The following is a 14,887-nucleotide window of genomic DNA, read 5'->3' as shown; positions in this document are numbered from 1 at the left end:
TTTACAGCTTGTGGACTAAAGGTCTCTTTAACAGCACTATGCACCAAACACTTCTCAGAGCACCAGAATGTGAGTCACACTAAACATTCTGCTCACCTTCTGGACACTAAACCACAAACTGAGTTTACAAAGTTTGATTAATGTCTCATTTCAAATAACAGATCTACATAACTACAAATAAATACATTATCTCGTCACTTTGCATCATGGAAAATATTTTCCTCAATTCCAGAAAAGCACTACAGATTCTGGCCACAGGAGTCACTGCAGTTAACACCATAACTGCAAACCCAGATACCTTAAAAAAAAAAAAGTAATTAATTAAATAAGAAAAATCAGCTCCAATTTCATAACTACATACTCAAACATTGAAATATTGTTCTTCAGGGGGCACAGGTTGTCTGAGCCCCACGGCACTGACTGGTGGTCTGTGCTCTATGGCATGGGTTGATATATCTGTAAATGAATTTTTGACAGGACTATCATGCTACTTTGGCCAATTTTGGAATTAAGTGTAAAAAGATATATTCATTAGTTGTTGACACAGTTAATCCGCATCACATAGAGCATAGACAGCTGATCGTTGCCACAATAAGCACAGACAGCTGGTCCATGCTGTGGAGCACAGACAGCCTGTGCCACTGCACATCTAGAAGTTTGGCAGGGTCTTATATCACTCATGGTTACAAAACACAGTCACAAACTAATGATTTTAAGTTGTGCTTACTTAAACAGTAACAAAAGTTAAATCTACTCCGAAATTGTCATTTTCAACACTGAAAACTCAGACATTTGGGTAAACTGAACTCACTAACAAATTTAAAGTTTTCATAGCTTAATCCAATGAAGTAATTTGAACTTTGGGGTCTACAGTTTAGACATCCCTCACAGTGCACTTAACCATTTTTTCCTCATTAAGATTAAGATTTTTATTTTTCAACAGAGACCTGGTGGAGACAGTAAGCACCAAAAGAACACAAATTAAAAGACTCAGGGGGCAAAAACTGACAGGCTCTAAAATTTTAAATAAATATTTCAAATGACAGTCTGTTAAAAGTCAGGTAAGCTTGAGACAATACAATTGTTTGAAGTAAAGTAAATAAATTTGAAAAAAAAAAAAAAATCTGCCCTAAGGCCTTTCATTTTGGATTTGCTGAGACACCAAACTCAAGATATTCTGCAATTATTTTCAGGCTGGGGTGCAGAATAAAAAAAAGACAAAAACAATTTTTCCTATTTCTGTTTTGGGCTTTCTTTAAACAGAAGAGAGACATTAGTTCATCAAAAGTGTCAGACTCCTGCTCAAACTGTCAAAAGTACACTTAATGATAACGTTTCAGCACAGTCACATTTCTAACTACTATATATCTGTTGGTTAAGTGTTCAGGAGTTTGCTTTTAACGACCTGGAATTGTGACTTTGAATGATGCTGTTTTGAATGAGACTCACCTGCCAGCAAAATGAAAGTGAGCTGGCTGATGGGTCCAGCTACATGTAGCTGTTTCTTTTTTCAGCTAGTGACACAGTTGTGTCTTAAAATAGTGTCTTCTAAGGTTTCAGTGAGCATTTCATCCAGGAAAGGCAAGGAGAGCAAAAGAGACTGACACACTGCTAACAAGGTAATGTCATGATGAGTTCAGTGGATTCATTCCAAACAAACAACTGCATTACAGTGAGGGATCATGTATAGTGAGCTGGTTGTATGCTAGCTTTAGGAGAGGTGAGTTGGACTGCTAGAAGTCGGAGCACAAATGTAATAGCTTTGAACACCGTTGCTGTTATCACTGCCACTACTAGTTGAGGGGAATTTGTAAAGCTCAGCAGCTCAGAGATGCTCTACGACCCAAAGGTTTCAATACCAGCAACAACCAGCGATATGATGAATTAATCTTTGGATAGATCTATGTTTGAAGACACTAGCACCATTGAGCTTTAAACTCACTGTTATGATCGTGTTAGTACTCTTTATATCCTGTCTGTCGTTATCATTATTCTAAGCAGTGTGTCAGAGTGTTGTTGATAAAGTTTGAGGTAAATCTTGACTTTATATCACAGGCTTACACAAAGGGTTATAAAGCTGAAGATGAAACTTTGCCCCACCAATGTCTTTGTGCCTGGGTGTTGACACAGCTGGGAACTCACAGAAATTGGTTACAAAGGTCCGTCCAGGTTAACTACTCCTGTGCACACGTGCTGATCTCAACTGATGCCTGGGCTCTTACATAAAACAACTCAAGGGACTCACGAGTCATCAACTTTGAGGTAAAAACACTTGTCCTTAAAACGCTCTCTGTCTACACTTTTTACGCTCTCTTAGTTTATTCTGGGTCATTTCTGACTTGTGCAACCAATAACTGGAACTTACTTTCTTAGAAAACCCGTCATGCATGTGCTGCCTTTGGCTGTATGATTGACACCATAACAACTACAGCACGTGATAAGAGAGGAAACACAGCAGTCAGGTAATGACACCACTGAGATCCTGTGAGGACTGGGACATGATGACCTCACACTGACTGCAGCTGATAAGGTAAAAAATGTGCTTTTTATTGTAATATTTGTATGCTTTGTCTCCGCTGTCACTTGTTTTGTGATTAGTTTGTGCTCCTGGACTGTTTGGCAAATTAAAGAGGTGAGGATGTAGAGGTATTTCAGTCCATTCAAACAGGAGCTGGGTAATCTCATCCATTTATATTCCTTGAAGAGTTTTTGTGAGTAAATGCTGAGCCTGATCCTATCGCACCCTGTCTGCTCGCTGTATAAAGAAATAAAAAAAGCAGAAGTTTAAAATTTAATCTCTTGTTTCTTCCTGTAAACAGGTACAGCACTTTTTAATTCCTCATAGGCTGTCTGAAATTTACAAGAAGAGCTCTCTGTCATAAATGATCAACTCTGCTTCAACAAAGACGGTCTTAACCGTTTAATATCCCAACCAGCTCCTCAAAATGTTGTTTATAGTCATGCAGTTCACTTCACGTTTTATCATCTGGGTGATGAGAATGAAGGTGAGGGGTTTCATGGTATGTTCAGTTTACAGCAGGTTTATGAGATGAAGATAAGATTCACACACACAGCTCCAGATATAGTACTGTGATCAAATACACAGCTATGTTGTTTTTCAATCTGTGCATCAAAAGATTTTCATGGATGCAAAAGGCAATGCTCCATAATCATTTTATTCCTTATGCATGAAGTCATGGCACATGTGATAAAACAGAAGAGAGCAGTGAGTAGACTTCACTTTGGCAAATGGAAACATTGTAAACAAGCAAGAGTTTCTTGATGTCTTCATGAAATGGTCGTAACATGTTTTGGTCCATAGCCCCTCTGTTCAGAACGCTCTGATTTAGTGGGCGTGACCTTCATATGTAAATGAGCCACCGCTGATACCGCCCCGCTCTTCCACGTCACTGAGAGCAGCACAATGTTTAGAAAACAGCGAAGCTCCTTTACCGCAACATTACAGGCTAAAACAACAGGCTAACAGCAGCTAAAGTTAGCATCCTGAAGCTAACACAGAGACAGGGGGGGCACTGAGGAAAAGCTCTTACATCTGCTCCACAGCATTTAAAATACTCACATTTCCAGGGTCCCAGGTTTGTTGGCAGATGGTTGGTAATGCGCATGGATTCAGGACCAGTCTATTCACTAGCCCTCTGTTGTTCTGTCCAAAGTTGGAAAAGCAGTCGGCCGTGAAGTGACGAGCACACACATGCACAGTTTTACTGAGTGTAGCTGGAACATTTCCTTGACAAATGAACTCTAGCCGCTTAGTCTTGTCTTCTTCCAAGATAGGAAGCTTGAGCATGGAACTATGTGGCTGTTTACAGCCCAAAACAAAGCAGTGATGGCTCTTCAACTTTGGCATTCTCCTCCCCGCTGCTGGAGTGGGGAGGAGGTTCTGGGGTAATCTGCGCCGGTGGACCAATCAGGTCAGGCTTGCTCCTGATTGGTCAAAAAAAGGGAATCGCTGACGTCGGCAAATCCCGGAAAATCCAAACAGCTCGTTTGAGGTCAGGATTTTACATTCACAAGAACTACTAAGTACAGGTTTTGTCATTAAATATCACATTTTTGGGGGCTGGGAGGAAAGCCAAAGACCCACAAATTTCACTAAAAGACTTAAAGTGATTTTTACATAATATGGGACTTTTAACAAACATGAATGAAATAGGTTTGGTGGAGAGCAAAATTAGAGTCTCTTTTCTCAGATATAAAATAAGAAACAGTATAAACTTCTCATCACAAAAATTAAATCCAACGATCTGGATGAGGTGAGCCAAAACCACAAAGTTTGAAGCTGGATGAAGCAAATTTTTTGGAATGAGAAAAGGTCTCCATGTTATCTTGAGTAAGATTGTAAGAATAAGTCCCCAGAAAAAACTTTTTGTAACAATGATGTAAGAAAATGTAAATGTAAATCTTTCTCCTGTTTTCTCCTGGAGATCTGAGTGTTGCCGTAAACCAGCACAGACCACCATGGACCCCCCAGTGAAGGCTCAGAGGGTCAGGGTACCTGAAGCACCATCTGCTGCACTTGACGGAGGCCATGCCTGGTTCATCCTGCTCTCCTCCTTCCTGGTCTGTGGCCTGACGTTCGGAGCCATTAAATCCTTTGGTGTTTTCTATGTTGAGATTCATCAGTACTTTGAAACCTCAGCTACAGAAACGTCTTGGATTACCTCCATAGCTGTGGCTACCATTCACATTGTGGGTAAATATCACAGCCTTGGTCTTTCACCTGAGAGTAAGTCTGTAACAACTCAAGTTTGTTTGATCTTTCAAATTCTCTCAGACTTTTACTTTAAAAAACTGCTTTATTTTTTGACCACCAGATGTCTCTCTTTCACGTTAAAGTCATTGTTCTTTTTTGTTTACATGGATTTGTACGAGGCAGCAGTTGATAAGTATGGTTTCCTGCAGGTGATCAAACACAAGAAAAGAATATGAAAAAAATGTGTTGAGCAGGACTTTTTGAACCTTTTGCACTCTCACAGCTCTCTGTCTCTGCTGCACACCTGATAAAACACATCAAGGCTGAGTCCTTGCTTCTATTTGACTCCATCACATTTTGTTTTTACTTTTAACTGATCGACAAAAATCCTCTTTGAAAAACAGCCTCCATGGGTTAAAGAAGAAAATATCTGTCTGTCAAACAGGATTTCATTTTTAAAAGAAAAATCTTATCCAAGCATCTTAATAGAAAATACCTCTTGAACTTTAAGGCTTGAAAAAACAGCAAAGGATGGTAACAAATGTCCTGTGTGTCCCTCTTCAGCTCCCGTATCGTCTGCTCTGAGCGTCCGTTACAGCCACCGTGCTGTGGTGGTAGTGGGAGGACTGATCTGCAGCATAGGAGTCGTGTTGGGCTCATTTTCTCGTAACCTAGTTGAACTCTATCTCACCGTGGGGTTCCTGAACGGTGAGTGCTTACATTCAAACATTTGCATCCAGAGCAGACTCACTCCAGCGCACAGTTTGAAACCCACCACTGTGTTTCTCTGCTGCAGGTCTGGGCTATGCACTGACATGGACCCCCACCATGACCATGCTGGGCCTGTACTTTGAGAAGAGGCGTCCAGTTGCGAATGCGTTGGCCAGTTCTGGAGAGTGCATCCTGACTTTTGTTGTAACTCCTCTGTCCCAGCTGTTAATTGACAACTACTCCTGGAGGGGGGCTTTGCTGATTCTGGGGGGCCTGCAGCTCAACCTGTGTGTGTGCGGGGTGCTGCTGAGGCCCCTGAAAACCTCCAGGGATGTGACTTGTGAGGTCAAAGTACAGGAGGAGTGCTTGTCCTCGGAAATGCAATCAAAAGATGACTCTGAGGTTCCTCTGGAGAGCAGGGACTCAGATGATCAGGAGACACCCAGTGTCTGTCTAGAGTTCCCGGAGAGACCGGCTTCAACCATGGAGGACCAAAGCAGCAACAGGACTACACAAGCTGATCTAAGGAGTAGAATCCTAATCTATGTGGATTACACCCTCATCACCAATCCTCGATTCATGGTCTACTCTATGTTTGGTGTGTTTGCTGCTCTGGGTTTCTATGCTCCTGCTCTGTTTCTGGTGCCATACGCTCGCAGTAAGGGGATTGAAGAGTACCAGGCAGCTGCGCTCATGTCCATCTCTGCAGTGCTGGACCTGTTCGGACGAGTGCTCTCTGGCTGGGTGGCGAATCTAAGGCTGGTGGAGACCGTAAGTAGAGTGTTATTTTTAATCTGAGCAGCTAAAACAAGGAATTCAATACACACAAAATGGGGATAAGTGTTGGGATTTACAGAAGTAGAAAAGAGCAAGTAATTGTAGAAAATGAAAAGTATATCTATTGATTTGCTGTTAACAGTTGATCATATATGTGTGTTAAATCTAATGTTACCACAGAAAGTTTAAAAGCTCAAACTTCCAACACATTCAGTCAGTTCATGACGCTCTGAAGGGTACGTAAAGTATTGTGTATTGTGAATGGGTGATAATACAAATTAGAATCACTACGTTCACCTCAGTGAGAGGGAAAAACAGCTCATGTTCTTAGAATAACAGTTACACACTACAAGTGTTTATGGCTCACGTTTAGAAAAAAATGTTTCATAATATTTTAATATTTTTAACTTTTTATAGTATTGATAATCTTATTTTAAGTTGTGGAATAAAATCAGGTATTTATGTAGAAAAGAAACTTTTTCCTTACACTCCCTCTATGCTATGCTGTTCACCTGACAAGTGCAACAAATTTTCTTTATTCAAAACAGAACTGATGCCTTAATTGCTTGTAAGGAGTAAAAACAATCTGCCAATGGGGTGAGAGAAATTTCAGCTTAATTTCTTTAAACATTAAACCCTACAAGTACAATTTTCATACCCAATTGGCAGATTTTTTTTACTCTTTACAAGGAGTTCAGGCGTCCGATTTGTCTTTAGATATCTTAAAATTAGACATTTCTCTGGACGTGTCAGGTGAATGTGGCTCATGTGACACTGATTGTTTTATTTTGAAAGTCACAAGACATTTTTATTTGGTTTTCTTGCACAACTTCTTGTCCTGCTCAATCTGCTTTTTGCATCACAGCTCCTGCAAAACTAGGAGGCTTGTATGTCTGCTGCAGCCTGCCTTAGCAGGGATACAGCCTGATTTAAACAGAGTGGATCTGGTGTGTGTTGACACATTGACTTGAGTATCTGATTTGGTGTCGTGACAGAGCAGAGACACACCAGGTGTTTTTGGCCATTAGGCCAAAAACACCTCAGAGAGGTTTAACAGTTACCTCTGGTGGCAGCTTCCACTGTTAATCATTTTCATCTACAGAACACCCCTTTTTAATAACCAAAACTACTCAACATTTAGGTTATAATTTGTTCTTACTTGAGTTACTTTATGCACCTGTGGAACCTCCCACAGGTGGAATGCTGCGTAAAGCAGCCCTTACTTTTTTGTGGCAAAATGTATTTAGTGTGTTTGATGTAAAATTTAAAACAATGAAATAATTTATTATCTATTTATTTATCTATTTATTCATTATCTTTATTTATTTACTTGATTGACTAATTGCTTATAGTATAAGCCTATTTACATATGCACAGGACAGAATTACAAAGGACTAAGTTTTCTCAATTTTTGCACATGGGATGGTAAAAACAGCACCACCATAAAGGTCATTAAGCAGGCTTTAAATCCCTGACTGCCTCCTGTGTAATTGTTCCCATCAGGTGCATCAGTTGACAGCCACAGTGATCCTGCAGGGTGTGGTAGTCCTCCTCTGCCCTCTGGCTTCTACATTCCCTGAGCTGGTTGGTTTCAGCGTGGCGTACGGCCTGGTGTACGGTGCCACGGTTGCCATACACATCACTGTGCTGGCTGAGGTTGTCGGCATCCACAGGCTGGGGAGCGCGCTGGGATTCTTCATGCTCATACGCAGCAGCGGAGGCCTCCTTGGACCGCCCATTGCTGGTGAGTGAAAAAGATGCTTTGATAGTCAACTGCAAGTACATGGTGTTCCTACTGAGCATTTCAGAAAAGATGGATTTCAGCTCTGCTTTTTGCTTTAAAATTCCCTGTGATCTGTTCCCCCATGATTACAATCTGCAAACTCCAAAACTACAAGAAACAGCAAAGAGTGAAACATAAAGCAAAGAGGAGACTTGCATTTCTACCACGTTAACCTTTCTGTTAGAAAAAAATCCAAATAATTTCCTCAAGGTGATTGTGTCATTATCCCAGGCCCTTTCTTCCAGCCCATTAAATCTCACACAATTGATGTGCTTATACATCGTTCTGCATTGTAACTACAGCTCAGTGAGTCCATTCAACCAAAATGAGATTCTTACACCTTTATGACACTGCAGCGCCGTCCTTCAATTACTCATGAGTTTTGTCAATGATCCATCCCGCAGGATCCGAGGTTTTATTCACAGAGCAACTGTGCAAAAATTATGACATCATGACTTTTTATGATTGTGTTAATTTCACAGCTGGTTGCTTCCTAAAGATTTCTTTCTCTTTTAAAATTGAGTTTTTCTCACCCAAATGGCTCTCCTTTCTGCCTCACATGAATTCTGTCCTTGTTCATACATCTTGTCCTACACAGCAACAGACTAAGAGACACCTCAGTGGCAAACAAAAAGAGGAGAGAAATCTGAGACTTCTGTCTGTTTCAAACCTGGTGCTCTGGCCACTAGAGGTCAGCAGCAGTGAGCTGTGAACAACATCGACCAGCCAAGGTCCCGAGGCTGACTCCAGTTGTTCTGTCAGGCCTGAAAACATGCTGACAGATCCGTCTTATGAACACAGAGACTGTAGGAGAGGGAGATGAGTTCTGGTCTAGAGTCTCCTGTTTTTTATTGAAGGTATAATATAACTGGGATGAAGTGAACTTTTAATTCTTTTACTACCATCTACAACAAGCTGTTAAATGCAGAGAGAGGTTTTATATTGTGTTAAGGTAATTACCCAGCGGATGGTACTCGAGGAAGCAAGCGACCGCTTTAGTTTACAGGGCATGCTGAATCAAGAGTCAGGCAGACCGGCCTGCAAGTGATTTTTTTTCTTTTCTTTTCTTTGTTATTTAAATTTCTGTCTCTAATCAGGTCATGGTGCATTTCAGTGGTTTAGTTTTCAGTAAATTAACTTTTCAAGTGCTGGTTTCACTGAAAAGACCCCTCAATAAGACAATAAGTGACCAGCAGAGAGGTGATGTAGATCCCTGCAGACTGGATACCACACAACTATCAGTGTTCCTGTCGGCAGCTATAGTACCAGGAAGCTGGCAGGTTGGTGAAAACAGATGGTACCGGACAGGACCAAAAATCTGTACTGAAACTTGTTTTGCTAGACATAAAATAAGTCTTTACCCGGAATGACACTTGAAGCCTACTTCAGAAACAGACTGTTAAAGATATGGTTGTTTAATTTGTATTTCTATTCTTATAGGGTAAGTGATTTAACCCTGTGGACTGTCGGTTAAACTGATGAAACTTGTCAATTTAAGACAAGAGAAAACATCAGAATTGCTATAGGATGAGCTTAAAGATGGGGTATTGTGTTTTCTTTGCTTTATTCTGTCCCCCTGTAATATTTTTACATGAGCAGCTCAAACAGTCCCTGTTTTTGTTTTTCTCATGTTTTTTGTTTGTTTTTGTCTTAAAAACCCCCATTCAAGCCTATGTCTGAAACTTCTTGTTTCAGCTGCTGTCTCTTTAAGGCTCCCTGTTCCACAAACCCCCTCCCCTCTGATTGGCCAGCCCTCTGGTGGCTCGTCAGGGGCAGATCTACTGGCAGACCTTGGTGTTTGAGGCCTGCCCCTCCAATGTCCCATGAACCAAGGGAGATCTTTTTTTGTAACGACCTCATCATTATAGCAATGTGTTGTACGGACAGAGGCCACACCAGACCAAACAACAACAAAATGGCAACTTAAGCAAGCAGCAGCAGCAGCATTAAAGCCAGCAGGTGTTTGGGAATTTTATTGCTCAAAATTGTGAGGCAATATACCATATATGTTCACATGAGCATGAAAATAATTATATAAAAACTGTCACAAAAAACTTAAATTATCTGTGTATTTCTACCTCTTGCTGAATAAACATCAAAGCATTTAAATTAGTATTTAATGGAATCGCAAACTTAAGAATCAAAATTAAATCAAAGCGAGAGGTTCTTAACAATCTGGACTCTAATGTGGACTTATCCATCTTGCTGACTCTTGTTCCAAATTCCTCTAATCACCAGAGGACCTGAGCAAATTTGGACAACAGCATAAATGAGATGTCCTACATCAAAGATAAAATATGAAAAATTCGTGTGTTTATGTGATACACTGTTAGAAAAGCATTTAGGTTCAGTAGTTAGGAAACAGATGTTTGTAAAAACCACCATAATGATGGATAGATGAGGAATAATGGGAGTTTTGATCACCAGACTAACACATCTGAGCCCATCAACTCTGAATGGGAATAAATGACTCTTCAGCAATTTAATAATTCACCATGTTCATCAGAAAGTTAACTGTTAATGTGAGCCGATCAGCGCCAGCAGCAGGTTAACCTAATTATTTTTTTCTGTTCAGAGGCTTTGCCAGGGATTTTGAGTCCCACCCCTCCATTACCACTAATACTCTTATATTTTTCCTGGCCTCTGTCAGTCATAGCCAAGCCAAGAACTTCACCCCATACAACAGCCTCTATTCATGAGGCTTTTTAATGCTATGAAACTGGAAACTGGAAACTACAGCTATGAGTCGTCATGGAAAACTCCTTGAAACATATCTAAGATGTCATATTTAATGGGATGTCTCTGTCTTCTTTCAGTTAATCTCTTTTAAAATTAATCATGTAAATTCCTGCCGTTAAAGCTTGCACTGATTAAAAAAATGAATATAGGAAAAGAGACTTCTCACACTTTCTTTGCATGTAGCAAAAAGTGTAGGTGTCCTTCATTAGTAACATGTTCACACTTAGCTTCTCAATATTTCTATGTATAAGAAAATGAGTACACACACACACACACAAAGCACACACACTCAGTCACATATAAAACCATCTATAAAGGCACATTGTTGAATAAATTGCCCCTGGTGCTCACATCCAGCTGTCTTAAAATCTTGTTTTCCTGCCCTCTCTGTTCTGACCATCTCACACTACAGCCACGCCACCCACACACCAGCAGGCATTTGAACCTGATCGCCGAGGTTACGACCCATTTTCACACACATCTCCAAACAATAGCCGTAAATACAGCCTGAAAAACATCCAGCTTGACTTTGGCAGCCGGGCACATCCCCTCCTGCCAGGAAATGTCAGGCCTCGGAGCAAAAGCTGTGATAAATCAGCTGGGAAACCTCTCCAACCGAGTGGAAAACAAAGCTTTCACATAACTGCGGTTTGGATTCATTTAATGGTATTTAAAGATTTCCAAGAAGTGTGTTTGTGGGAATGAGAGCGATTTTAGTTTATGCTACTACTATTTCACTCTGGTGGATATAGAGGAGCCTGGAGTTTATCCTTTTTTAGTGGATTTGAATCTGCAAAGTGTGCTCTTCATCTGAGGAGTGATGGAAAGGAAATGAGGGAGATGAGCTGCTTTTTATTTTCCTGCTGCTTTTTTTTCCTAGTCTTTATTCTCACATTAAATACCAGCATTAGTCATTTTTTAAACGTATTTCTTGAATCCTAATTCAGAAAAAAAAGTCACGCCACATCACAGAACTGTTCCCCCTCTGCAAATGCTACAGGCAGAAAGTAACCTCAATTTAAGACCTAATTAAAGTGAAGGTAGTGTCCTATTTATAATTTTACATGGTCCCACTGACACAGAGGCTATTTCTAACTTATTTACTGTAGCGCTCAGTACTTTGCTCACTTTGAAGAGCGGAAAGCTGATAGATACTGAGGATTCATCAAAGCGTTCTAATTACGTTTCCTTCACAGGAGGACAGCACAGACATTACCGCCTCAGGATGAAACGAATCTCCGTGTTCGTGTAATCCTTCTTCTCCTTATCTCTGCCCCAGTGTTCAACTTGCTCTGAAGAGTCTGTCTTTAAATGAAGATACTATAAATGTCACTTTCCTGTGCTCCAGTGCTCATTGATGTCAGAAACAAATGATGTAACTCACTGTTTTCACACAGCAGACTTTTCCTCTGGTGTCAGGCTCAATGTCAAAAACTCTGGAGAAATATCACTCCATTTTTGAATTTGCAACAACATCTATTCTCTTTTACAGATGCTAACATATGTATCAAAACCAAGCTGCAACCTCCTGTATCGATTAGCCAACGCTAAAGTGTTAAAACTGCAGTTCCTCAAGTGTCCACTTGAGGCTGGCTCTAGTAGCACCTCAAGCCACATACACAACAATAAATAAAACAAAAAAAATATGTTAACAGCATGGTAAAAAAAAAAAAAAAAAGGTTTTGGTCTGAGTAGCCCGTTGCTCTCGCAGCAAACATGGTAAAGTGATAAGAGGAATATATGAGAAGTATATGAGGTTACAAGTTAACCAACAGGTGGACACACTGTAGCTGTTAGTAAAGAGATCATAGACAGTATTAATTACCGACAGTCTTTGTGACGTCACTTGTCTGGTCCTGAAACAGTGAAATGAAGCTCATTGCCAGACATGTCCGTATTGGATGTGACGCAGGCTTTGAGCTTCTGTTCTAACAGCTACAGGGGGCCTGTCAGTCACGTGAGCTGAGCTGAGCTTTGATTGGACAGCCAGACAATCCTAATGACTTCTAAACCACTGAGTTAGAAAAAAATTCACCCCCTGTGTGCTAACAGCAAAATCTGCACTCCAAATACAAGGCATTTTTTTTAACCAGGCTGTAAAAAGGTTTTTTAGTGCCATAAAGTTATTTTTTTGTGGCTGGCTGTGTACGTGATTTCCAGTCTTTCTGCAGTCAGCTTTATGCAGATTCTCAATGAACAGCAACTTTTAGCACCTCTGCATAGGCTTCATTTTTCTAAGCAAGATATTGGATTAGACCAAAAGTCTGCCTCAACTCGGTCTCTTTCAAGGCGCAACATCTAGTCAGTAAAAATGACCTATGCAGAAAGTGCCAGAAGTTGCCGTTCATTGAGAATCTTCTCGAGGCTGGCTGCAGAAAGACCAGATGTCACGAACACACCCAGCATTTAAAAACAGACTTTTACGGCATTAAAAAACACATTTACAGCCTGGTTAAAAAAAAAACGGCTTGGGTCTAAAATGCTAATTTCACTAACAGCACACACTAGGGCTGGGCGATTATGGTAAAAATAAGAATCCCGATTATTTTAAGTGATATTGAAATCACGATTAATGAACATTTTTTCAAAAACTTCAGTACTGATTTAAACACAACTTTAAAGAACCAGCAAGTGGCACATACAGTATTATTGATACTCATAAGTCACACACACTCGCTGTGGCTGCACATGGAACACAGAAGAGCTATGAGGCACAGGAACTTGCATACATCTACACTGTGTGGCATATTAATTGTTTTTCTTCGATTATATTGTTTTTATGATTGTCAGATGGCAAAATTGAAATCACGATTGAAATCCGATTAATTGTCCAGCCCTAGCACACACTGTACACTGAGTGATTTTTTTTTTCTATCTCTATGGTTTAGTTGTTATTAGGATTGTTTGATTTTCCAATCAGAGGCACAGCTCAGGTCACGTGACAGCCAGGCGCCCTGTAGCTGCTCGAAGAAAAACTCACAGCTGGCGTCGTAGCAAATGTTGCTGCGTCCGCAGATTGGCTTCATTTCAGGTTTCAGGAACAGACAGGGGGGGCGTCACAGATCTACGTCCATGTTTTATACAGTCTATGGTCTCTTTGCCTCATGTTGGGTAGTCTAAAAGTGAGGTTGCATCAGCATCAGTGTGGTGACCTGACAAGACGCTTTATAGCTCAACTTTAGAAAAAATAAATAAATCACAGCAACTACTTTTATGTAATCACATTTTGTAGTTAAAATGTCAAATTTTAGCTTGGAAACCATTTCTAGTCAACATGAAATAAGCTGGATATCTTGATAGTTGGCTTTGCCTGATAGTTTATATCTTTCCTTTCTTTGTGGCAGGACACTATTAAAACGGTGGTCAGTTGTTGATTTGTCAATGTCAGATGTCTGATGCTATCCATGAAGTTTTTACTGTCAATGTGGACAAATGTCCCTTTAAATTTCCACTGTGGTTATTTGAAAGAAAACCTGTGACTCATTCCAGTCGTTTTATATTTTTATAAATATGTATGTATCTGGTTGAAACTTTTTCAAACACTTTTTTTTTTACTTTCAGGATTCTTCATAGACAAGATGAACGATTATGGGACGGGTTTCCTCATGGCAGGAGTGTCTCTCATCGTCTCAGCCATGTTCCTCCTCCTCCTCCATCAGATGAAACGCAGAGGTCAGAGGTCAACCATCAAAAACTAAAGCATGTCCAGAGCTGAAGTGGAGGAGCAGGCCGTGATGTGAACGGACAGAACTGAGCAAAGACAAGGGCTTCATGACAGAGGGAATAAACAGAGACTTCTGATTCAGTTTCTAAGACAGAGACTTAAACCACTCTCATATGCTGCTGGATCACCATGGTCTCAGAGTACTCTGTCTGTCTGTCTGTCTGTCTGTCTGTCTGTCTGTCTGTCTGTCTGTCTGTCTGTCTGTCCATGATTACATGGAGGATAGAGATTTACTGTCATGCTTGTCAATGAAAGCACTGAGGAGGGAGTCTAGTCAGAACCTTTCAGTCACTCCTTGAGTCGTTTTACAACCATAACTGTACAAAAGATATTTGAGCAGGTGTTATTCCAGTTTCAAACGTTGTTCTTATACCAAGGAACTTGACTAATACATGTTTTGTTTTGCTTTTTCACCCCACTGGCAGACTATTTACCAATT

General features: G+C 40.4%; 1 protein-coding gene across 1 annotated transcript; it reads left to right on the top strand.

Annotated features, from left to right (window-relative positions):
• Window positions 1-4,479: 4,479 nt before the first annotated feature.
• Window positions 4,480-14,428, top strand: LOC141797031 (monocarboxylate transporter 2). The gene is made up of 5 exons (XM_074678411.1): window positions 4,480-4,714; window positions 5,279-5,422; window positions 5,511-6,196; window positions 7,706-7,946; window positions 14,286-14,428. Exons 1-5 carry the CDS (start codon window positions 4,480-4,482, stop codon window positions 14,420-14,422), a joined length of 1,443 nt encoding a protein of 480 aa, XP_074534512.1. The 3' UTR covers window positions 14,423-14,428.
• Window positions 14,429-14,887: the final 459 nt, after the last annotated feature.

The sequence above is a fragment of the Halichoeres trimaculatus genome, unplaced genomic scaffold (genome assembly GCF_033239565.1).
Source record: "Halichoeres trimaculatus isolate MK-OKI-2021-1 unplaced genomic scaffold, fHalTri1.1 fHalTri1_scaffold_10, whole genome shotgun sequence".
Classification (NCBI taxonomy): domain Eukaryota; kingdom Metazoa; phylum Chordata; class Actinopteri; order Labriformes; family Labridae; genus Halichoeres; species Halichoeres trimaculatus.
This window is presented reverse-complemented; position numbering and strand designations above follow the sequence as displayed.